Genomic DNA, 26,849 nt, shown 5'->3' on the forward strand with positions numbered 1-26,849 from the left:
CTGCTCTACCTGCATGTTTAACTATGACGAGTTACTCATAAGCAACTATGCTTTCAATCATTTTTTATCACCTAAATATTTATAGTGATCATCAAGTTTTTTAGCCATGTTTTTCATTGTATTTGCACATAGGTGGAAAAGAAATAAAACTGTGACTGGACAATGATATTCTCTCAATTTTTTTTTTTACCTCACCTTGCATATCTGACCTATTCTAGCATGAGTGGCTTTTCCAGTGTGTTCTCCATCTATAGCATTTTCACGGAAGAAAAAATATACTTTGTCATCTTCAGGGTTGTCACTCTCTGGGATGAGGTGGGCACTAATGAACCTCGGATCTGAGAGACAAATTATAGCATACATATTAATTCAAGTTGGATAAATAATACCATCCATTACAGTCCATTTTCACTTTCTCTTAACTCCCATTTGACATATTTCAAGAACTAATCTTTCCTTAGTCCACTTTGTTCAGCACATGTGAACTATTCTTTATGCATTTTAAAGTATGTTACAAATCACATTATAGCTCAAAAAAATTCACGACTTTCTTTTTTGGATAGTTAGGAGTAGGTGCAGAAATCCTTAGTGTGATCACATAATGCAAATACATTACTGCATATTAAAATATTTTCCAAACTGTAAGTGCTATTAAATATTACTTATTGCCATCAACATTGTTATTCTTCCATTCAAGCATAAAATAGTTTAAATCAAACTACCAATTGTTCTATTCCAGTTTCCAGCAAAGACTGGGTGGGAGGGGAGAGATAAGATCCCCATAAAACGACAACAAAAACAAATCCTCTCTGTTGTTTCCCATCTAAGTAAATGACAACGTCATTGACTAGGTACTCAAGCCAAAAACCCTGGAGCCACCCTCGAGTCCTCTCTGCTCTCACATCCACGTTCTATCTATAGTACATTCCTGTTCATCACCTTTCTTACCACGTCCTTACTACTCAACTCTCCCAGACCACCATTGCCAACGATAGACCCTACTAGTCTTCGTGTTGCTACCTTACCAACTTTGGTCTATTTCTTCACACGACAGCCAGAATGAACCTCTGATATGTCACTTCCTTTCTAAACCCCCCTATATCTTTCCAAACCTCTCACAACAAAATATAAAATCCTCCTAGTGACCGGGAGCCATTTATGATCTGGTCCCTGCTACCTCACATGCCTTTTCTTCTACCTACCCTTTCTTCCCTAACTTACTGCTAGCCAGCCATATCAACCTCCTTCCTGTTCTCAGCCAAGAATTCCCAGTCCTACCTCAAATTTTTCCTCCCTATGTAACTTTGTGACCTCATATATCCTAAAGACTGAATTTCTACTTTTACTCAGGTCTTTGTTCAAATATTACATTAACAAAGAGATCTTTGCTGACTAACCTATTTAAAGCCCTGAAATCCTAACTCCTGGTCATTCTTTCTTTATTTTCATGCATTATTTTTCTTCCTAATATTATTAAACACCTGCTGTGATACATGTCTCTGTCTCTACCTAACCTTCATTTGCTTATTGTCTGTCTCCCTGCCCCCGCCAATGGAATATAAGTTCCTAGAGAAAAGAGACTTGGCATGTTTTATTTGATGCTTTGAGCCTAGAGCTTAAAACATAGTAAGCATTCAATGAATATCTGTGCAAAGAGGGAAGGAAAGAAAAAAGGAAAAAATGAGACAGCCTAGATTATGCAGAAGATATATTAGCGATGTTTAGAGCCCCATTTCAAAAAATACTTTTGTAAATACCTGGCTTGATATGGTTGTGGCTCATACTAACTATATAAAAATCTGTAGTAGTTTCATGGCTTTAACATGTAATATACTAAGAAGCTGAGTTTGTCTCACTGAAAGCACTTAGGACGTTGCAGGTATTTAAATTCTTACAATAAGCTACCTCTACTCCCATGGTGTATTATGTTATCAAGTTAACAATGAAATGTACACACACAGGTCAGCGCCATACCTAAGAGACTAGGAAAGAGATCAGAACCCTGAAACTAGCTTTATCCATGTTATTCAGTCCTAATCTATACACCCGTGAACAATCATCATTATCATGTGTTCTGTGCTTGTAACCTTCTTTTAACATTTGCTCTGGGACTAAGAACTTAGTATTTTCACAGGGCTGTACTCCACTCTCCTTCTCAGGCAAATCATACAGCCTCTGTAAGTAAAGTAAAATATATGAAATATTACCTATTCACATTTAAAGTTCAGTGTGCCAGTGCAATAAGAGTAGGAGAATAATAGTTTAAAAGTTGGAATTACTTAGTATTAGAATTTTTAAAAGATACATAAAATAATACATTATTTTAACCTTAATTGTTGCAAAGCTTATTTTTCTTCATAAATTTTTACTTGTTCATACATGAATATATTTGTGTGTACGTGTTTGTGTCATGATGAATGGTGAGCAGAATAATTAACATGGCATGGTAGGAATTGCAGCGTGAAAAAAACAGAGAACTATTACCACACTGACAAACTTAGGCTCCTATAAATGCAGCGTATGTGTGTGTGCATGCACACGCACATATATAACACAAACATACATGTGAAAGGACTCAGTTCAGTCACTTGCAACTTTTGTGACCGTTGGCAAGACTCTTACTTCTCTGATCTCAGATGCGTAATTTTCAAATTTGGTTTATTTCAAATTCAGTTATTTTGATTTGGGTTCATTATAATCCAGAAACAAAATTCAAATGAAAAATCATGCATTCTTCAACTTTACTACTGGAGCAATGGAGAGGTTGGTCTAATTTTAGCCCCTAGTTAGTGTAGTTGTTCATATAAAACAGTTGAATAACTTAAAGAATGTCAAGTAATTAAATCCAACTATCTTTTATTTGATCACAAATACACGCAAGACTGTGTGGAGCAAACAAAATGAACAATATATATCCCTTGTTCTCAGAAAGCTACAATCCAGGAAAAGTGATGTTAGAAGCACAAAAATGATAACAAAGTGAACAATATTCTACATGTTCTCTTAACTTGGTGTGTGGGCATGAGAGAAGGTGTTATCAAATATCATGTCTCCCTCTCTGTTGTTGGAAGGGCCTTCAATCTTAGTCTCTCTTTTAATATCCGATACTACAGGCATGGAGGATTTTGTAGGTGAATTAACAGTTTGACATAGCTTCAGATGTAGCCCTAATATAAAGTTCTATGTGGTAAATAAGTGCCAAATGTATTAAAATAGAAAAAGAGAATATCAAAGAAAAACAACGTCAATTTAATGCAACTTCTCTTCAAGAAATTTAGGTTATATCTAATACTTGGAAATACATTCATTCCTATTTCAAAATAAAATAGGTCTCTAGCTGATCTCTTGCAAAAATTTAAAAGGAGACATTCTTCTTTCCAACTTAGAAAATCTTCTCTTTTAACAAAACTTATGTTCACTAGTCATTTTCTACTTCTTCAATCTCCAAAATTTTGTCTTCCCCTTCCTTCTTATATTTTGTCCTCTTACCCTTCTCTCTTATTTTGTCAGTCTATTCTTCCCCTCACTGGTGAACTCCCCTCTTTATCCAATCTGAACATCCTAATCATCTTCTTTATCATCCTAGAACCTCTTGGCCTTCTGAACCTTCACTGTACCTGTCTTACAAAGCACCAGAACCCTTTTTCCCTTCGCCCCATACCTAAGCAAGGATGAAGAAAATTATATAATCATAGTAAATGGATGTGCTATAAATTTAAGCTATTTATCCTAAACAAGAATCGTAGTGTTCCTAAAGAATTATTTAGTGGCTCACCATAGATTTATTATTAGCAACTATTTAAAATCATTCTGATTGTTTTCAAATCAACTAATGTATAAAATCTCACTTATTCTCCAAAGATGGACTTATTTACTATATTGATAAGACCAAGGCCATTTAGTAAGAACTCCCTCCTTTTCCTTCCTTCACTCCTCAACTTTTATTTTCTTCCTTTCTGGGGAAAAACTGACATCTCCTCATTTCTAAGTCTAAAGCTTCTCTCTATTTGTTCCCAACCCAATAATCTGCAGAATAACAATAACAATCTCTATTCTTCACACAATCACTCACCATTTATATTTGCGTTATCAAATATTTCCTACTCTGTGCTCTGGATTGTGGAATATTATGGGATATTATGATGAAGTGTTGTCTGTCTACATGGTGCTTACTGTCTGTGAGAGAATACTAGCAAACAAAGCAATTATTAAACTGCACAAAAAGAACAAAAATAAAAGTTTGGAAAGAATGCAGTGGGAAATAAAAGGGAATTCCTAATTGTTAGGGATTAGGGATCAATTCCTGCCTTAAAGGAATTATGGAAAGTTTTTCTCAGAAGATGTTACATATAATTCAAGATCTGAAGAATAACCAAGAGTCTCCCAAGTAGAAGGAACACATGTGCGAGGTCACAGAAACAACAGAGAATGTTGTGCACACAGAGAGTGGTCACTATAGAGAGAGATGGTCCGAGATGATGACAGAAAGTTAAATGGAGGCCGGAATAAGAAAGAAGTGTTGTTCAGGAGTTTATTATGCTATTGGTTACCAGAGAACCAGTGAAGTGCTATAAACCTAGTAACAACGTTATCAGATTTCTATTTTAAGAAAATCACTCTGGCTGCTGTAAAGAAAAAACTATAGTGAGGCCAGAATGAAGGCAGGAAGACCATTCTGGAGACTGGTGAAAAATGATGGTTATTTGGATCTGTATGATAGAGGGGACATATGCAGAGATTATATAAAAATAGAATTGATGGATTACGCTCATTGATAAGATGTTGAACGTAAACAGTAGTGAGAAAAATCATGGAAAAATTAAAGAAATGTCTGATTTAAACAATTGATTGCATAGGAATCATTTACTGAGATAAGGAACACTGGAGGAGGGATGGATACAAGAGCGAGGAAGGGAGATGAACTGAGTTTAGTGCATCTTTAGAGTGAAACACTTGTGAAGTTGTCCCACGAGACAACAAGACCTCAGAAAAGAACTGAGGACTAGAGCTGAAGTTATTCGAAATGGAAATCAATGGAGTAATTAAGAAGGTACAGAGTAAAAAGAGAAAAGAGGCTAGTATCTAAAGCACTGAAAACAGTGTTGAAAAGTAGGAAGAAATCTAGCAACCAGGGAGTTGCAAAATGAAGGGAAGAAGGCATTCTTCCTTGGATTTTCAATCTTCCCCTTTCTAATGACTCTTTCTCTGTGTCCAATATTTATTTTTAAAATATTTTTATTCTGCAAAAAAAAAGAAAAGAAAAGAAAACCCTGCCACTGCCATTCTGTCCTGTAGAATCCCTTGTGATTTCTTGCATCCATTAAGCCACAGGACTTCAGAGAGCAACTGTACTCAGAACTCCCCGCCCTACTTAACACCTGCATCTCAACTTTTCACTAGCTAGGTTTCGGCATCTTTCACCACTGATAATGTTCTACTGATAATCAACAGGAATTACCAAATCATCAAATAGAATTTGATACTCATTCTCCTTTGATTATCTTCGGCTATTGGTACAATAAAATATTCAATAATGCTGATTTTACTCTGAGCCAGTAACAAGGCTGAAAGTAGATACTACATCTGTCAATACATATACTTAAGATGGGCCCCAATTTTGGCTCCAAGCTTTCTAGCACAAGAGGAAAGAGGGAAACCTTGTCCGTTACATTACTCACAGTGTTTCTAATATAGAAAATAAACTAAGGGCAATCAGTGTCATCCACAAACTAACCTTGACTTATCTTTCCAGCAGAAGTCACCACTGCTGTCATTCTTTAATCCCTTGGTCAACCTGCTTATCGTTCTAGAAAACACCATATCCACTATCTTCATAGGCATGTAGTTCACATAACATGAAAGGAAGTTAGCTTCTTCCTCTTCGATAACATTTAATTCTTTTTCTTTTATCCTCATTTTCATATTTGTAATGACAGGCATTTGTCCTACAGTTTTCCCTCTCCTGCCTGCAGCTTCTATTCCTAACAAAATACTTCCCTAAGCACATTTTTAATCTGTCCCACTGCAACTACCCAAACGTAAGCCCTTTTTTCCTCTCTCTTGGCAGTCACATTCAATTTGTTTTCCTTGCCTCTGGCCTGACCTTCCCCAAACCATCTTGTACTGTGTATCACCTTTTAACACACAAACCATTCCCTGGCGCCTGGTACATATTCCTCAATTAGAATCCATAAAACTCTATTTTAATCACTTGTTTTCTTTCCCCTCTCTTCTTCTAAGCTGATCTCCCTACTTTTTCCTGACTATTTCTTTCTTTTTTTTTTCCTGCTTTTTCTCCCCAAAGCCCCCAAGTACATAGTTGCATATTTTAGTTGTGGGTCCTTCTAGTTGTGGCATATGGACGCCACCTCAACGTGGCCTAATGAGCAGTGCCATGTCCGCGCCCAGGATCTGAACTGGCAAAACCCCCGGCCGAAAGCAAGGACTTAACCACTCGGTCACGGGCTGGCCCCTTCCTGACTATTTCTTCCAAGCTAAGTATAATTTTTGAAAGAAAGCATCTTTCCTAAATGAGTGAATGAATTAATTAATAAATGAATGAATCTCCTGAATTAAAATATCTTTCTTTTTTTAAAAGAAAGAATCACATTACCTTGCTTTTTGATAGAGTTTATTAATGTGTTTAGGATGAGTAGAACTCATCATAGGCTCAACAATGTTTAGGTTCCTGGTTAAAGAAATGCTTAGATATGCTTCTTTAAATTGCAACTATTTATAGGAGTTATTACACAACAGGAGGTTTTCAAAATGTTCTTCTGAAATTTTATGAATGTTCTTTTAACCTAGGAGAAGCATTTCCTTTATTGATTGCATCCTTTTGTGTTAGACAATTAATGAAGTAAAATTAATTATCTTTTTGCAACTTTTCAAAATCAAATTCCATCGATAAGATTAAAACAACAGAAAGCATGTTTCCCCATTTTATGAAGCTAAAAACAATGCATATGTTGGAGGTCAGAGATTACCCTTGTCCTCAGAAAATACAAGCAATTCAATAGCTTGCCTTGTCATCAAAAACTCCCCAGGGAAAATTTCTACCAAAATTCATTCCGACTGACCTATTTTATTAGTTCTACTTAGGAATCTAAGAAAGTTCATGGTATTCACAAAGGAAGTTATTCTCCTTCCGGGTGCTCCCATCAAATGGCAAGCAGAAATGAAAAACTCAAACCCACTAGTTACTTTGTCTTTTTAAATGTGTGTTCTGCAACCCATTAAAGCAGAGAACGCCTATTTCCAATCTCCAGATACAAATTCTTGATTTCAGTGGGCCAAACCTAGTGAAACTAATGGACACACATATCCAGATCTTTTAATAATGTAAATAGTTACCACGCCCCTAGATACCTTTCCACAATGCAATGTTCTTTCACTCTATAAAGTTCACAAAATCCCGTGACACGGATTTAGCAAAATCTTTGAGCTTGTACAGTTTGAAAATATTTCTTGAGATGTGAAGCAGGAAGTCAATGTGTATGTACATTAAAAGCTGAACATCAAAAGAAAGTGGCAAAATCCATTTAAGCAGGATCAAAGTGCCTTAATCTCGCCATCACAAACCTGCAATGTAAACACTAGGAAAGGCGAATAGAGTTGGAAAGAACTCTCTCATCTGGATAGCTTAAGAGGTATGCCTTCGGGGAAGAAATTTTGTCTTTACAGGTACTGTGGTACTTTTGCAATGCCCTGATACATGGTAGAAGCTGAACAAATAATCACGTTTAATAATCTTGGGCCAATGCTATCAAGTGAAGCATGGAATCTTTAGTCATGACAATAGCAATAAATATTGAGTAAATACGCCTCTCTTTTCATTCCCCCTTTATCTCCTTTACCACCCCCTTGACATTCTTCCACACCTCATCCCACGGATGGCGTTTCTTGCAAAATTCACGTTTGGGCACCACCTGCCACGTGTAACAGTATCACTTTGTTGAAATATTTTTAGCAGCTGCAAATTAAACTGTCTTTCAGGTGCAATCTCACACTTAATGTAAATGACACCTTGGCACAGGATGCTCGGCTGCCTTTATGATTCATTTGGCAGCTTGAGCTTAAATAATGAACACATTTTGCTGCTCTCAGCATTAGGATCAATTTGAATCTCCAGTACAGCAACATTTGACCAGCATTTAGCCGAACCTATCCCTTGCAGCAACAAGCCCCCAAAGAACAAGAACATACAAGTAAAACTGTAGAAATATTTTTTCTGAAAATGAATTAAATTTATAATTCCATTAATTAAGGCTTTGGAGTATCTATAAATTTAAAAGTTAGGACATATATTGCTTTTCTAGGACATAAATTATACACAGTTCATTTGTATGGTGGATGGAATTAAAGATTATAAACTCTCTCATGCAACTACTGCAAGGACTAGTTAGTGTTTCATACCACGAAACACTCATTCAGTCCTCTTGTAAAGCATGTCAGGAGGTTCCCCAGCAGAATCGGAGAAGCACAAACCCACTGCAGGAAAACAACCCAAATCGCCACCTAGGAGAGCATAAGGAAGGCTTGAAAATTTATATAGTTCACCGAATGTACATACACATTCTTATTTTCTTCATTTGAACAGGAATTCCACTGACATTATGACTATTCATGAAGGAAAATCCCTACTATATACATACCTTCAATTACCAATATAAAAAGAAACAAATTCTTCTTTCACCATACATATACAAAAACTGTTCTGTGATAGGAGTCAGAGAAAACTGCGTAGAAACCAGGCTTCTCCCACTCACTAAATTTGTAACTTCAAAAAATTAATTCATGTCAACCAGCCTCAGGTTTCCTATCTCTCAGAAAGCACCTGTCTTTGAGGAGTGCTGGGAGAATTACTTTAGAGAATGTGTATACATCCATGTCTACACACATATGTCTGTCAGTCTGTCTATCTACCTACCTACCCATCTACTTACCTATATCAGCATATCATAGGCCTTCAAAATTACTAGCTGTTATTATTTTATAACACTGTTTATAAAACTTTGAGAAATATCCTTTATAAATATATGTTTTAGATTGCTAATGAGAGAAGTTGAATCAGAAGTCAGCTGATAAGGAAGCTATATACCTGTTAAAGACAACTGAGTATGCAAACTGTATTTAAACTGTAAAACTTTATTTTTACAATTTTTTAAAATATTTCCAATATCACAGCTTCAGGGTTCAAAATATATACAAGCTAACTAGCAGGGAAATTGGTGATGAGGAAAAATCATCAGCAGATGATGGCCAGCATACCAGGATGGCCGCCATAGTGACTGGTTTCTTTTCCTTTTAGCTTTGCCATAACACAAGGGATAAAAAAAAGCCCCAAAGAATCAAACGACTGTGAATGGGAACTTCTAGTATATTGGGAATGCAGGGAATGTAGCATAAGGTCGTCTCACATTCTTAGCTAACAGCCTAAGCAGAATGGATATATCATTTTTTGGCTGTGGAATATAAAAACCTCTGGCTGCCAAGGAACAGGCCTGGAAAAACTTTTGATGCTTAGCTGGCTGGGAAACTATGAACTGCCCCTGGGATAGCTTAACCCCAAGAAAGGTTCAAGATGAGTCACATCAGGAAGGAGAGAAGGGCTGACTAGGACGGAAGATTAGGAAGAATGTCAAGTGAAAATTATAGGTACTATTTACTGTGCCCCTTTCTAGTGCTTTTTACACATTCTTCTAATCCACACTCTTCCCAGAATGAAACCCTGACATTAAGACACCAGCAAATAGCCAAAGAGCAAGCTAGTTCTGGCAAGGCCAGGACATGAACAAGAGCTGAGTTGTCTCTACTATATCATGTGGCATCAAGTATTAACACCTATGTATTTTTCAATATGTCTCTAAGTTGCATATCCTTATACACTATTTGGCTATTTTGATTACTATTTTAATAGAGAGAGTTTTTAATATCAATAAGAGAATAGTGGAAACGCTTGCTGCTTTATAACACAACAAAATAAGTCGATTTGAACTAAATGGTTATAACACAAACAAACTTTCCACAGCTTTTCTAAGTTGAAAACTAATTACTGAAGAGGAAGTGAAAAGCCTTTGGGATACTGGACCTACAAGAAGTGATCACAGACATCACTGTGGAGTGTGGTGCCTCCAACTCTACATGTCAAACTAAATTAATTACCTTAGAGTTTCCCTTATTCAATCCTGCAGTTAAAGAGAAAATGTTTTCCACTTTTATCTTTTCAGTTTCATCTCCCACGTCTATTTAGTTGTCATTTCCTACCAATTCTACCCTTAATATGTTTTTTAAGTGTATTTTGTTCCTTACTTCTTTTGTCCTCATTAAAGCTCTCTCCTCTCTCTCCTAAAGTATTTGTCTGTCTTAAGAGACCCACTTGTCTCAAATCATTCTTCCTAATAAACACTTCACCATTTTGCCAGTGTGTATTTCTAAATATACACTCAGTTTTACTGATGGTTTTCCATCAGCTAAACAATTAAACTCAGACTCTTTAAAAAGTATTCAAGGTCTTCACTACTCAGCCTTAATATAAAATTCTAGGCTCACCTCCCACTGCATTTCCCCCTGTACCCTCCTCTATCTTATCACTCTGGATTCCCAGAACTTTCATTCTTTACTTATGCAAATCCTCGATGAAGAATCATGCCAATTTTCCAAGACTTTTTTCAAATACCTTCCAAAATACCTTCTTTAAATTCTTCAGGTGGAAATTTGTTTCCTGGGTTTCCATAATATTTTGTTTAAATTTCAATTGGAGTAGTTAGACCGTCCCACCTACCCTAGATTTTTCTTAGTGTGATATACTATGTTTCTTCATTAAGTTCTTTGGAGACAGGGTTTTCTCTTTCATCTTTGAATGCCCTCTACTTCTTAAGATACTATATTACACTTTAAGAGAGTTGCTAACTTGAAGTCAACTGAACACTATTCTATTTACATAATTGTCTTACGGTTTGTAAACTGCCTTCACATAGACGATGGTCAACAAAAGACGAGCGTCTTTTTGAAAAATAGGACTGGATGATAGAGGGCAGAAACAAAGAGCAAATCAAGAGCTCTCTCCTTCACATCAGATGTCCATAATAAAAGAGAAGGTCAAAATGAGTCAGGAGCTAAAAAGAGCAGCAGCGACATTTTTCTCTATACTGACTTAGATAAAGACACATAGACTTAAAAGATTCAAAAGAAAGTTTTACTCTCAATCCTGGGGCTTGAATAGCTATATTCTTAGTCAAGCAAAACTAGGTGTGCTGCAATATTTATAGGTGTTTCCTTGTACTCTCTGTCAACAAATTAATTTATATGATGAGAGTACTCATCACCTTTGCAATATTTAAATTATTATTGTATTTAATAACATTAGTAAGTACAAGTAAGACTATATGGCTATGTCTAAGCATTATGAGGTAATTAAAAATTATGTCAGCTGTTAAATAAAAGAATATAAAAAGGTAGATAAAGGAAGGGTTGGCCCTGTGGCAGAGTGGTTCAGTTCATCTGCTCTGCTTCTGATGCCCAGGGTTCACCAGTTTGGATCCCAGGCATGGACCTGTGTACCGCTTATCAAGCCATGCTGTGGCAGGCGTCCCACATATAAAATGGAGGAAGATGGGCACAGATGTTAGCTCAGGGCTAATCTTCCTAAAAAAAAAAATGGTAGAGAAAGGAAATACTCAAAAATATATTACTCAATGGTTTCTGCCTCTTTCCCTTTCCCATAAATTTTTTGGTTATCTTAATCAGTTTAACTCCCTGCTTCCCAGGCTATTCTTCTATGCCCAAGCAGAATTTTTGGCTGACTTTCGACCGTGTTCATGTAGCACTGTATATTTAGCTCCTCAGAATAACTCACTGTCTCCATCATTTCCACATCTGCTCCTCCTGGATCCTCATCTTTCTCAATGCCACCTTATTTGTTAAGAATCACACAACTCAGACACCCGAGATTAGTTTTGACTTCTCCTTCCTCTCCATTGACATTTTATCAATCATGAAGTTTTATTTCCATCTCTCCCCTAAATAACTTTCATGTCTGCCTTTATCTTTCATGTCTTAATTTTGGTCCTCAAATTTTTTCCACCCTTTCACTAGATTTAGGAGTTTCTTGTTATCGGTCTTAACTTTGCACATTTTTTCTTCCACATAATGCCAAGAATGACTTCATCAATATTCAATTTGTTTATGCCAATCCATTGTTTAACACTTTCTTCATACAGTTTTTGGTGGGAATGTAAAATGGTCTGGCAGTTTTTTAATAAAACCAAGCATATACCTACCCTACAATATAGCCATTCCATTCCTAGCTATTTAATCAAGAGAAATGAAAGCATACGGTCACAACAAGACTTGAACAAGAATGTTTATAGCAGCTTTATTAAGCCCATGTGTCTATCATGGAAGAACAGATAAGACAATGTAGTATATCCATACAACTAAATCCTACTTAGAAATTAAAAAAAAACCCAGAAAATTACTGATACAAGTAATGACATGGATGGATTTCACAAACATTACAACAAATGAACCATACATATTGTATAATTTCATTTATATGAGTTTCTAGAATAGGCAAGAATAATCTGTTGTGGAAAATTCAGAACAGTGGATTCCTCTGGGGGGAAGGGTGTGGGGACTGACTGAGAAAGGGCATGAGAAACCTTTCTGGAGTGTTCTATATCTTGATAGGCATTTGGGGTATGGAAGCATATCATTTTTCAAAACTCATTGAGTAGTATACTTAAGACGAGTGCACTACAGTCTATGTAAACTTTGTCTAAATAGAAAAAATACATAAACAAATATTGAACTCATATCATTGTTCATCATATGAGAAAGGTGTGCTGAGGTCTGAAATCTACATTGAATTCAGAAAAAAGGATGGAGAGGAATGGATGGATACATAAATATGGGATAAACTATAGTAAATTGTAAATTTGTAGAATCTAGGTGGAGGACAATGGTGTATCACTATAAAATTCTTTCAACTTTCTGGTATTTGAAAATTTTCATAGAGAAAATTTTTCTATGCCTCCTGAAACAAAAAGTACTATGTTTTTCCTAACTTTCAGCAAAGGAGAGCTTAGGTACATATAAAGGTTAAGATAAAATTAAGAAAAAAGAGTGTGTAAATATGGTAATTATTCTTATGGGTGGTGAATGAAATAATTTCCTTATTTTACTAAAATTTATTTTTATAGCTCGGTCTTAAACTCAAACTGCAATAAAGTCAAGAAATTCAAACAATATAACCGAGCAGAGCTCCAAGCATCGCTTAAATTTTCAGAGATGCAAATTTGGTATGGTAAAATCTTCAATGAATGGTTAGTTTTCTGTATCTAGATATCATGTATGTTCTTTTTACTTAAATATTATAGTCTTTAAAATCTTCTCTTCACATAGGAACATTTCATAATGTAATTGCATACAAGTTGTAGAATTATATTTAGAAAGTAAATTGCTAATAAATATTTACTGTGTTTTTTTAAAATAAAATACATCTTGTTATGTCTTTCTGTTTTGCCGATTTATTTTTATCATGTATATCTTATAACCATTTCTCTATTTTGATGAATTTCTCAAATTGCAGGAACCTAGTGCTGAGCACAAGTAGCTTTTAAGGAGAGTGATTGGAATATTAATCTAACAAAGTAAATGGATATATCACAGGTTCATATGACTATTTTGTTATTATTTATGATTTGATAATTATCCACCAAATGTGGTCTATGTTTCCACTCTCTTATCTTGTAAATATGAGTTCTTTTTTATCGATTAGTTATAAAAGGAGCAGTTCTTCAATATTTCAATGTGGGAATGATACAATTATGTACCTTATTCATTACATATTAGAGTGACTTTCCATTGCATTTTGGGAGTTGTATATGATATTCTGTTATTTACAATACATTATGTGTAATGATTTAGATGTCTGTGTTTTATCATGTTAAATGTGGATTAGAAATATTTTGATGTCTTTAGATTTAATCCACTTACCTCAACTATAATATTTTTCACATTTCTATAATCTTTGACTATTTATTCCCTCTAAACTACAGGAAGCTGAAATATTTATAGTTGTTTCCTTGTATTAGATCTTAAATAAATTCATACTATGAATGCACTCATCCATCATCATAAACTGTCCTTTCATCATTTACATTATGTTTTTGAATTATGTTAAATATAAGCTACTGTATGGTTAGATTAGATGGTTTATTATTTGAGAAGATCAGATGGAATTTCGTGAAGGACACAATCTCCAGGAAGAATATTTTTATTACCTTATAATGTTTATGTACATGCACACACACATATATAATAATACACGTATTCCTGCAGTTAATAATTTGGGTATTGATTTGTTATATTTAAAGACATCAAGGAATTTTTTTTCCAATTAATTTCTATAAAATTGAAAAGGTTTGGGAAAAAGACAACTATCCTTTATATTTTGTCATTATAGGAGATGTCAATATGAAAGGAAATTAAAGGGAATATATATAATATAAACTCTGCTCTCTAAAAACAAAATCATGCTATCAATAGAATCCATGTTCATAAAGTAATTACAATATTGTGCATATAATACAATTTAAAAAGGAATTTTGAACTTAGATGAAGAAAATGAAGGCAGCAAATTTTCATTTCCTACATCCAAAGAAAATGGAACTTTCTATTTAGAAAAGCCATTGCTTCATGATAAAAAGTAATTTATATAATCTTACTTAATTGATGACTTCACACTAAAACTTTCTCTTCAAGAGAAAATTGGTAGACATTCAAGAAACATGGTATTTCCTAACTCACCTCATTTTAAATTAGAGCACATTTTTCTTCCCTATGCCAGAAAGTTCATCAAATATTTTTAGACAGTATGCTTACTCTGTTTTATTAAATGAGATGAAACAAGTGCATTTGTACGTATGATTTATTTTTTAAAAGTTTCAGTGCTTAAGCAAGGAGCTAAAAAAATATCAACACATCAAAGAGATATAGTACAGGCGTGATTTAAATCTCTCTGAGAAGGAAGAAAAACATCAGTGCTTCTCAACTCTTTCTCCAATCTATAGTTACATCTCACTCATTGGTAACATTTAACATAAGGAGAACTATAGAAGTTTAAGATGCATTTCACAGAAATAAATACAACTTTTGAAAAACAATTATATAAAGAAATTAGAAGACAGCTAGAGACTGGGAGAAAACAATTGCAAAAGATACATCTGCTAAAGGACTGTTATCTAAAGTACACAAATAACCCTAAAATTCAACAATGAGAAAATTAACAACTTGATTTAAAAATGGACCAAAGACCTTAACAGACATCTCACCAAAGAAGATATGCAGACGGCAAATAAGCACAGGAAAAGATGCTCCACATCATATGTCATCAGGAAAATGCAAATTAAAACAACAATGAAAAACCACTATGCAGTTATTGGAATGGCTAAAATACATAACAGTGGCAACACTAAATGCTGAGCAGGATGTGGAGTAACAGGAACTCTCACTTATTGATGGTGGGAATTCCAAATGGTACAGCCACTTTGGAAGACAGTTTGGTAGATCAAGCCATTAAATACATGGAGGCAACTTAAATGCATATTAATAAATGAAAGAAGCCAATGTGAAAAGGCTACATACTGTATGAGTCCAACCATATAACATTCTGGAAAAGGCAAAACTATGAGACAGTAAAAAGATCAGTGGTTACAAAGGGTTAGGGAGTAGGGATGAACATTAGTTGAGCACAGAGGATTTTTAGGTAAGTAAAACTAACTCTGTAGGATACTATAATGGTGGATACATGCCATTATTTGTCCAAACCCACAGAACGAACAACACCAAGAGTAAACTCTAATGTAAACTATGGACTTTGGGTGACAATGATGTGTCAATGTATGTTCATCAGCTGTAACAAATATACCACTCTGGTGGGGGATGTTGATAATGGACAGCCTATGCGTGTGTGAGAATGGGATTATATAGGAAATCTCTGTACCTTTCACTCGGATTTGCTGTGAACCTAACTAAAACTGCTCTAAAAAATAAAATTAATTATTAAAAAATTTATAATAACATATTACCTAAATTGACAGAGCTCTATGCATTAAAAACTTTCATAGGGGTTTAACTCTTTCTTTCTTATCGTGTTAAGAACATTTTCCTCTACTCCTAGCTAACGTATTTTCATTAATCAGAAAAAGTCATTTGATTTTTCAACACTAAACAAGATAAAGCACATTTTATTTTTAAAATATTAAGGTAATGAATTAAGAGATTTCCTATTACTGAATCACCCTTGTAATATTAGAGTTGATTTCATACATTTATTTGGAGTATTGGTAGTCGTAAATCTATTTGTTTCTAGTTTTCCTTTTTGTCCAATATTGTTATCGGTAATACTATTAGCTCCATATGATTTGAATGACTTGAAAACCTTTTTATCCTTGTCTATGCTCTGAGACATTTCTTAAAGGTTTGATACAATTTTCTCACTCAAATATTTTATACATGATTCAAAATTAAACTGACAGATTGAAATTTTGGCCCAAAACACAGGAAAAAAACCACTAAGCAACACAAAAACAGAAGCAAATATGTAATACCAATTTAATTTTTTTCTATTAAATTCTCTTAAAATTTAGGTGCATACTCAACTTCTGCTTATATTTTCTTTTTTCTGTGAAAAGTAGCTCAGAATCTACAGATGGCAAAACTGGTATTTGTGAATTCCAGTAACAGTTTTATTTTTTTAAAAAAGCCCATTTTCATAAAATCATAAAATTTACTTTTCCAAAAAAGTTCTGAATATGTAATCTCACAAAAAATTTTTATTCTGTGAAATAAAAGTCAATTTATAAATGAAATGGAGAAAGTTTCTTTTTGATATCCACCCATTTCTTAGGGCATAGTAATAGTTCAAGCCCTCATTCAAGAACTGCACTGAGAGGAGACTTTTTCTCTGAGTTGCCTCGGATTAGGGTCTTGAGTTCTAGGGAAAAGGAAATATCTATAAGAATGTGGCCTGATTCTTAAAATAATGATTTAGGGACCAGGGAAGATTTAGGTCAATTTTTATTTGACACAGACCTTGGCAAATTTTTAATAAAATGAATGTTATTATAGATAGAAACTAATTATCCTAATTACAACACCAATGGAGCTTCAGGATTTCTATCATCCTCTGGTCAGAAAACGTTCCCCAAAGTGCCGGAAATTCAAGATCTCTTCAAAGAACAAAAACATGTTCAACTGCAATATAATAAGCGGTTTCTATGGCTTTTGTTCTTAAGAGACAATAATAGTTTTGATTCTTGAAAATATCTAATTATATGGGGAAGAAAATTCAAAGCAGAAAAGAAGATAATTTAAGCATAATTTTTAAAGTAATTAGAATTTGCAGAAAACAATTAAATCCCTTAAGAAATAATAATTCAAATTTAACATTAGCCACCACTTTTGTACTTTCCTAATCTCAATGCAAAAATATAAACTATTGTTATTTTAACAAAACAACTTCCACCTATTTTGAGGTTTTTTAGGAGTACATCTATGTGAACTGAACAGTGAGAAAGTTGGTAGTTATATTTACATGAAATTGGGAGAGTTTTTTTCATATTGGAAAAGTTCTATTATATATAATCCTATCACATATCTATAATTTAAAATTTAAAGTTGCAGGGGCTGGCCTGGTGGCCAAGTGGTTACGTTCGTGCGCTCCGCTGTAGGCGGCCCAGTGTTTCGTTGGTTCGAATCCTGGGCGCGGACAAGGCACTGCTCATCAAACCACGCTGAGGTAACATCCCACATGCCACAACTAGAAGGACCCACAACCAAGGATATACAACTACGTACTGGGGGGCTTTGGGGAGAAAAAGGAAAAAAATAAAATCTTTAAAATAAAATTTAAAGTTGAAACACAAAATTTAAAGTTGTATCATAAAAAGTGTAATTTTGGGATTTACATTTGTGTTTTATTCTGTTTCTTTGCACTAAAAATCTACTTAGTTTTTCTTTACTGAATACTTTTGACAAAAAGATGTTTATAGGGGAAGTAATAGTTATATTCTAAAAAATATGTTGCTGCTTTATCATCCAATTTATTATTTAAAACAGAATGTTTATCCTAGTTTAGCTGTAGTGAAGGGCAATTAATTCATATTAACCTGTTCTGAAAACAACTTTTTAAACTACCTGAGGTTTCTCTGAACCCTAGGCCAGCACTTCTACCACATTTTTTTTTTAAACTCTTAACGTTTAACAGGACATATAGTTGTGGGAGATTTTTATGGGCTATTAAAAAGGTGCTAGCAGCTGTATTAATCTGACACAGTCTCAGTAGAATGATTCAAAGAGGGTAAGGTGGGTCTTACCAGCTTTACTAGGAAGTCTTATCAGTGATTGTTATTTGAAATTCCAACCAACCAGCTCAAAGTACACACTTAGCTAGTGTTTATATCTCCCTGGTTTAAATGGAAGCAAAAGTCACTAATTTAAGAAGGCTGATATCAGAAGAATTACAGAGTTTGGATAAGACCACATCACGAGCAGTAAATTGAGTCTAAATAAGGAATACACACACACACCCACACACACACACACACACACACACACACATTCTTGCCTGCTAATGTCAATTTGAGATTACAAGATAGTCTATTTAGGTAGAATGGAACAAAATCATTGTGTCTCTATGTATCTTCTTTAACATCAAAGATGTAATATATTTTGGTAGTTTAGTTTAGTCTTACTCACATTCTAATTTGGTAGGACCTTGATAGAGTGCAGATTCTGATTCAGTAGGTCTGGGAGGGCTCTGAGATTCTGCATTTCTAACAAGCTCCCAGGAGAGGCACATGCTGCTAGTCCAAGGGCCAAATTCTTAGTAGCAAGAGTTTATACCAGTTAAGTTTCCAGTGACTTGGGCTATGCATAAACAACACAATTCATTCTGTGAACCATTGTAGGACAGAATCCTTTAACTTTGGCAAATCTTTGCTTTCTGAAAAGCATGTACCTATATTTTCCAAAGTCTATGTTTAACTTAATGAACATTTCTACATGTGAAATCTTTAGCAAAGAATGGAAATATGCACATTTTTTAAATGGTAAATACTAAAATGATCATGTTAGAAAGAAACATGTTAGAAAGAGAGTTCAGAAGATATGGGTTTAGTCTCACTTTTCACCCAAGAGTAGGTTACTACTGACATCTTGAAGGCTACTTAAAGTTTATTCCTTTCAGTTTTCTATTTCACAGGGTTTTGGGGAAGATGAAGTGATCTTATGGGAAGCACTTTGAAGAGTATAAAACACTATATGAATACAGGATTTCAGTTGTTCATGATTGTTTCAATTATTTCTTTATGTAAGTACTGCAATTTTTCAATTCATTACTTAATTGTTGAAACATTAAAATATTCAGCATAATAATACTAAATGTCAAAGCATTTACAGATTTATTGAATTTAAAATTGCTGCTGATGCTTAAAGTAATTTTTGTTTTTTGTTCAGTGCAACTACTCCATTAACCCCAGTCCTTTTTTTTTTTTTTTAATTCCTTCCTATTTCTTGAAGAATAAAGATTATGGGGCCGGCTCCGTGGCCGAGTGGTTAAGTTTGTGCACTTAGCTTCGGTGGCCCACGGTTTCGCCTGTTCGGATCCTGGGCACCTGGCACCACTTGTCAGGCCATGCTAAGGTGGCGTCCCACACAGCACAACCAGAGGCACTCACAATTAGAATATACAGCCATGTACTGGGGGGCTTTGGGGAGGAAAAAAAAAAAGATTGACAACAATTGTTAGCTCAGGTGCCAATCTTAAAAGAAATGTATTTTGAGTGCTAATATAGAGTCATTTCCATAGATACCTAATATAGATGAATAAAGGTGATTTCTAAACCAATTTGATACTTCCAACTTAGTTTTTAATAAGTACAGAGTTTGTCTCATTTTATTGTAATAACACAAAGAAATCGTTTCTCATGTCTTTAATATAGACAGAGCAAACAGCCACTAGTTCAATAATTTCTGTTCAATCAAAATACTTGATATGATTATTGCAAACACATGAAAGTCGTTGATCAAAGATGTCCTGTACCTTGTTGGTTCATCCTAGCCCTATAAACCCAAATTCTATCATTTGAATCGTTAGTATGACTAGATTTCCCCTTAATCCATGCAAAAATGAGTAAGGTTTTGTGGTAATCTATGTGTTTTGTTTCCTATCTTCAAAATTCATTTATTTTTGTTTGACTTACAAGCTTGCTTTCTTGTCCTGCAAAACATGAGTATAATTTGTTCATTCATTCTTAAATGTGTTTAGAAAACACATTTGATAAACAAACACTAACTCTGTGGGTGCTAAGTGATTAAGTGGTAGTCATCAGTTTGACATCAGCCTTGGCATTATATAACTTTCAGGATCAATGAGATTAAAGTTCACTAAATTATAAATGGGTCGTAATACAATATATAAACCCAAAACACAACTCTGAGCTGGCTGTAACTTAAATCCCATTGTATGCTAAGCAGAAAAGGCAGAGTGGATCCCAAAGGGAAAGCTAAATCTGCTGTTACCAATTTCCCATATGCATTCGTGTTAGGATTTCATAAATGGATGAATTAGATAACTCTCTTTGATATCGAGAACCTGGCAACTTTTTAAATTAGAATTAAATGATCAAAGAAGATTATTTGGATATATATGAATTTAGACAAATTTATAAGCATATTTAGAAAAGAGACATTTTTGATGGGTTCCCTTATTCTATCAGCCTCCATGAAATCCAAAACCAGTTATAATTTAGCAAATCATCAAGCAAAATAATAAAAACTATACTTCTAATGAATAAGAAAATTATACTCATTAATTTACAAAATTACTACTACTAATAAATTTTAATTAGTTTTCAAATGCATATCTTTACTTTTTAACCAATATATTTTAAAATAATAATAATACCACATGTATAACGGTATACAGTTTAAAATGAAGAATTTATGTGGTGATCAAAAAGTGCCCTTAGGAAATCGACAGATTGCTGAGAGCAAGGTGTGGGAGGCAGGGGTGGGAGGTGAAGGAGCTTGGATTTTCTCTTGTTTTATTTCTTAAATCATATAGTGACACAAACATTTCTAACTTGAAAATGTTCCTTTTAAGGGCCTCTAAACACACCTGAATATTCCTTACTAATATTATTGGGAAAATATTTTAAAGATCCTTTTCCAGGATAACATTTTGTAATTTATGTTTAATTGATATATGAAGTTTAGAACATTTTAATGCCTTTTTGTCATGTGTAAGTAACTTCGTAATAAGTATGTTACTAAGCTTAGAAAAAATTCTTTCTCTTTTTATGGAAGCAAAGGAGGAGTAGTAGATTTATTTTCATCAAAATGTACAGAAATCATTAGGCAAGAAATCCTGTATACATAAACTCTGTCTAAGGAAAGGACATAGAACACTACCACTTCATCTTCTCCTGTTTTCTTTAAGCCACTTTCATTGCTTTACTAGAAATATGTGACTGTTCCATTAAGTGAGAACGTGCATTCTACTACATTTTTAGTGACTTGACATATTTAGGTATTTTTATTGTTCCATTCTTTAAAATTCTTGAATAATATTATGAAACCAGCTAACACCAACTGAGTTGTTTTGTTTGTTTGTTTTTGGTAATAGTAGTCATTTTTCCAAATGCTTTGTGTGAATTTACTCATACATGATCTTCATAACAACCAAAATGGAGAAACTATTATTATTTCCACATGAAAAAAGGGGATATTGAGCACAGAGAACTAGTGCCCAAGTCAGGCAGTCGAGCTCCATAGACTCCACACGCTTAGCCACCATCGCAAAGGTTATAGATGTCTTCACATGAAAAAATTTAAAAGCTGAGCTGTGATACATCAGGATAACTGATTTTCATAGAGTCATCAGTGCAGTCAATGTCTTCTTAAATATTATATTGGAAAAACTTTAATAAAAAATTAAGCTAGGGGCCAGGCATAGTGGTTAAGTTTGCATGCTCTGGGTTAAGTTTGCAGCCCACGGTTTGCTGGTTGAAGCAAACCAGGTGAAGACCTACACCCTACTCATCAAGCCACACTGTGGTGGTGTCCCATACACAAAATGGAGGAAGATGGGTATGGATGTTAGCTCAGCGACAATCTTCCTCAAGCAAAAAGAGGAAGATCGGCAACAGATGTTAGCTCAGGGCCAATCTTCCTCACACACAAAAATTAACCTAATGGTTTCTTTACTTAAGTGGTGAGTATTGCACTTACTAGAGCTAAGGTAACACTTAGAGAAGGACATTTTGTCAAAATTTAGCCTTTGTTTATTTCTTTGTTTTATCTGCTAATTTGGTTAAGCTTAATTTAATTAAAAAATTTGTTTACTACAGTCATGCACTGCTTACCAATGGGGACATGTACTGAGAAATGTGTTGTTAGGAGATTTCACTGTGCGAGCATCATAGAGTGTACTTACACAAACCTCAGTGGTATAGCCTACTACACACCTAGGCTGTATGGTACTAATCTTATGGGACCACCATCTTATATGTGGTCTGTCATTGACCAAAATGTCGTTATGTGGCACATGACTGCATTTTAATACGAAAGCTAAATATTTTATATATTCTTGATGTACTAAGTGCCCCATATAATGACAATAATCAGTTAAATAAAAGAAAACAAAATAGCCGGAGGCCAGATTTAAAAAGGCAAACATACCCTTTAGACTGGTTCACTATATTAATTTGCCAAATGTGCATTATGTACTATGTATAAAGCTGGTATGGAAATGATAGCAGCAGCAATCGCAGTTATCATGAGCATTTACCATATTACTGAACACTGTTCTTATTACCCTATATGGTCTGTCTCATGTATCCTTGGAAAAACAGTATATTAGTATTAACCCTGTTTCACAAATCTTATATGAGTGATGAAAATAATACATAGGCAGTAGGTGGAGGATGCAGGATACAAACTTAGGCAATTGGCCTCCAGAACCTGCAAAGTGGACTCATTGAAGAGCTTCTTAGTTGGTGTATCCTAGAGTGTAAGGCAAAGTGATAAATACAAACACACAACTATGTGCTCTTGGGATTCAAGGGTGGGAAAGATTAAACTCCATCAGGAGAATGGTATAGTTAAATGAAAAAGATAATACAATTGAGGATAACCAATTCTATTAGATTTGAGTATGTTAGTGTTTAATATTGGAAAGGTCATTTAGGATTAGATGACAAAGGACTTGACAGGCAGAGAAATCTGGATTCAATTCACTTGTAAATTGAGAGACAGAAACAATTTTTGAATGGGAAAGTATCGTGATAGCCATCAGAGCTGTATTTAGGGACACATCCGCCTGTGGTATCTAAAAAGGAAAAGTATATATGGATTATTGTGTTAGGTAGTCTTACAAAATTAAGTGTAAATAATAATTTATTGACTAAAGCAAATTTTAATCATCAAAACCTGCATGCAGAATTTTTTGTCTTAAGCTTGCAGCCTTCATTTCTTAGCGTGATTATCTAATTTGATATTTGTAAAAATAAATAGCAGAATATATATTCTCATGGGTCAACATTTCTTTTTGACTCAGGATTAATTTTATTGGGCATGTGAAGATTACACATCGTAAAATAGTTGGAGTAAATAAATGAATAAACACTTTATGAACATCAAAAAGCAGGTTACTTTATAACTTTTTTTCATTTAGATATTACCATATTAGCTTTGGAGACATCATAATTAAAATCTTCCAGTCTGAAAGCTTCTGAAATCTTCCACTATGAAAGTATTTGTGTCAAGCCTAAATTTAATAATATTATAAACTTATTCCTTCCACTCACAGTGATAAGAACATAACAAGTGGGTTTTTTTTTTTAGTCAAAACTATTCATGCCATTAAAATTCAAAGGCATTGCTTGCCATCATTCAACTTTATCTGGCTAAAATCCTTTAATTCCCAAGCCCTTGCTGTTGGGGAGCTCTAGGTTCATCACACTTAACCTCTGCCTAGGCTGCTCAGAAAGGAATTTGTTTCAGTCCATTCATAGTTTCAATAGTTGAGCAAGCCACACGCAACTGCACACTGGTCTTTTATCCTGAGCACACTAATCTGATTGTTTTTCCACTCTACAAACTCTGGGTCAACAATCAAGCTACTGCCAGAAACTAATTAATTTGCAAACAGGCTTCTGTTTTCGCAGAGGGAAAGCTTTTGAGAATCATGTCAGAGAGGCCAGTCACACCATGGTTACACGCATTGTCATGGCATCCACCTCTTTGGGTAAATCTCTTGCTTGGTGTCACTGCACACATGAACCCAGATTACCCAGTCAGCAGGAAATCCCTGTTGAGGCCCACCAAGCTCTGAACGTACTCTAGAAGAGGAAATCGGCATAGACAGGCTCTGTATTCATTAAACTGAGGTAAGACTACAGAGAAAAATGTTAAGAATCCAAAGGAAAAAGAGATTTAAAGAATTTTCCAAGATACTGTCTCATTTTTTTACATTTTCATCGATTTCAATTTAAAAATTGAGATTTCCTTGAGTAAATGTGGTAATATCCTTAAATGTTATTTTTCTACTCTTACAATTCAACTATAAGTTATAAAGTAAGTGGTTCAAAGTTTTTGACTAATATGCCAATCTTGAGAGTTGTACCCATTAAAGAGCCCACCACTAAAAAATGTTAAAATAGCGTATCCTAACAATTTTATTCAGGTACATTTTCTCAGAGGCCTGAAAAAAATAAAATCACCCTCCACACATTGCCACTAGTGAGTTAATTTTTATTCAAAAGTTTTATTCACTTTTCCTCATTAGCGCAATGTAATTTCAAACAAAACCGATTAAAAGTGACTATGTTTCTTAGACAAAGTGTGACATCGAAAATACGTCTTAAGAAAAGGAGATCAAGTAAAGATATATTTCGGTAACATTTTGCTCTTTATGAAAAAAATAAAGTATAATTAGTTTATTAAATTTATCATTATTTCGAGAGTAGAATAATTTCATGATGTATGTTTACTTTTTGAAAAGATTATACTTCTGCAGGGTGTGCATTCTTTATCAGGATGAAAATGTTTCTGGGTAATAAATTCATGAGAAAAAACAGATTACTAGGTTGTGTTTAGATATATATATGAATACTTGTTTTAAACTTATTACATATCCTTGTTTCAGCATAATTTCAGCAAAAATAACTAAAAACATTTTTATTTGCGGCTCTCCCCATTGATCCCTCAGAATTGTTAACTAAAAGATACAAAGTATAATTCCTAGAAGACGTAATTCAAAGCTTCAGAGAGACTGCATCGGTGCTGCTTCTTTCTCAGGCTGTGAACCAAGAAAACCTTTGTGGCTGCTGCTGCTTTCTAACTGAATGATCACTCAACTTCTTTAATACTCATCTGCTCACATAACCATAGAAAAAGGCTTCCAGAGGGGTTTTTTCCCCCAAGGTCAGCAAAATATCACTAACGTACTTCAATCAGAGAAATAATTCAAAGTGGCATCATTAAGACTTATGACATTATGCAAAACTAGATAACGCATTTTGCTTATTTTAAAAAATCCAGTTGGATACTCTGACATAGTTTATGCCTTTAGAGATGGTAGAATTAAACAGTACATTGAGAGTCGTACAAGTGATTTGACATTAGGTATCTGGAACCATGCAATATTAATTAGTGCTCTCATAGTTTATTTGTGGTCACATTTCTTGGTTCTATTTTCATAAAAATATATCTTGTAGAGAAATTTGAATCTTTAGAGAACATGAACTATCCTAGCGCGTGACCACAGAGGAAGCTCTGCTGATTCCAATAAGGGCAGACCGTCCTGGTTGGAGTGTTACAAGTGAGAGGAAGTGGAATGATGACTTGCATACCATTTCAATTAGAGAAAAAAGTAAGTGAGTTGGTCTATCCACAGGCATGATCCTTTTAGGAAATTCCACTAAAAGAAAACAAGTCTTCCTGAAATGAGTGGGAAGGCCTCACGCTCTGGGCCCTGTAATTAGGTCTGTTTGTGTTCACAGAGCCTTGGCTCTCTCAAGCATCCATATGGTTTCATATATTAAACCCAACTCTGACGGCCCTTTCACCCTGACTCAAATATAATCACGCACAAAATGAATCTGACAAAGCTTCCTAAGCTTGCTCCACCCAACAGAAGTGGGATAAAGGATACAGAGAAAATTCACATTTATTAGCTGCTTATTATATGCCAATCACTTGCTTAGTACTTTTTACACATTATCATGTGGTCATTTTTTTTCACAACTGTAAGAGGTAGGTAGTATTAGTCCAATTAAAAATCAAGTCCAAAGTCAAGGTGAAACTTTGTCCCACTCTAAAGTCTATAGTTTTGCCTTCATATCATACAGCATCTGAATATTAGTCCAAGACACAAACAATATTGGAAATATGTCCATCAAACAGAAAAATAAACATAGGTTAGCCATCCATCTGCTCTAATGAATGGCAAATATGTACAAGAACTAGGTGGTACATTTACATACTAAATGTAATTTAGTAATTTCTTAAAATCATTACTATAACAACAGCATAAACTTACTTGTTTCTTTATTATACATATGCACAGAAAAATTTTACCTAACTTTCCTATTGTTAGTGAGTTGAAATTGGAATTGAAGTTTAAAACAGTAGAATATTGAAAGAATTTATGAAGCACAAGAAAAAAGCATAGTGAATTTGGGTACATCATATCAAACACGTACAAGTACATTATCTGAAATCAAAAGTTGTTCTAACATCTAACAACTATAAACTACGGGCTAGTGTAAATGGTGATTTTT

At 34.3% G+C, this 26,849-nt stretch overlaps 1 protein-coding gene across 4 annotated transcripts in view; it reads right to left on the bottom strand.

Moving 5' to 3' along the window:
* Positions 1-26,849, bottom strand: part of SEMA3A (semaphorin 3A) — a 456,043-nt gene that overhangs the window by 51,426 nt on the left and 377,768 nt on the right. For all 4 annotated transcript variants that reach the window (XM_070507472.1, XM_070507456.1, XM_070507466.1 and 1 more), the window contains one exon: positions 196-338. In XM_070507472.1, coding sequence (XP_070363573.1) covers positions 196-338 — 143 coding nt within the window. The remainder of the gene's footprint in view (positions 1-195; positions 339-26,849) is intronic.

This window comes from Equus asinus, chromosome 1 (genome assembly GCF_041296235.1).
Source record: "Equus asinus isolate D_3611 breed Donkey chromosome 1, EquAss-T2T_v2, whole genome shotgun sequence".
NCBI classification, from domain to species: domain Eukaryota; kingdom Metazoa; phylum Chordata; class Mammalia; order Perissodactyla; family Equidae; genus Equus; species Equus asinus.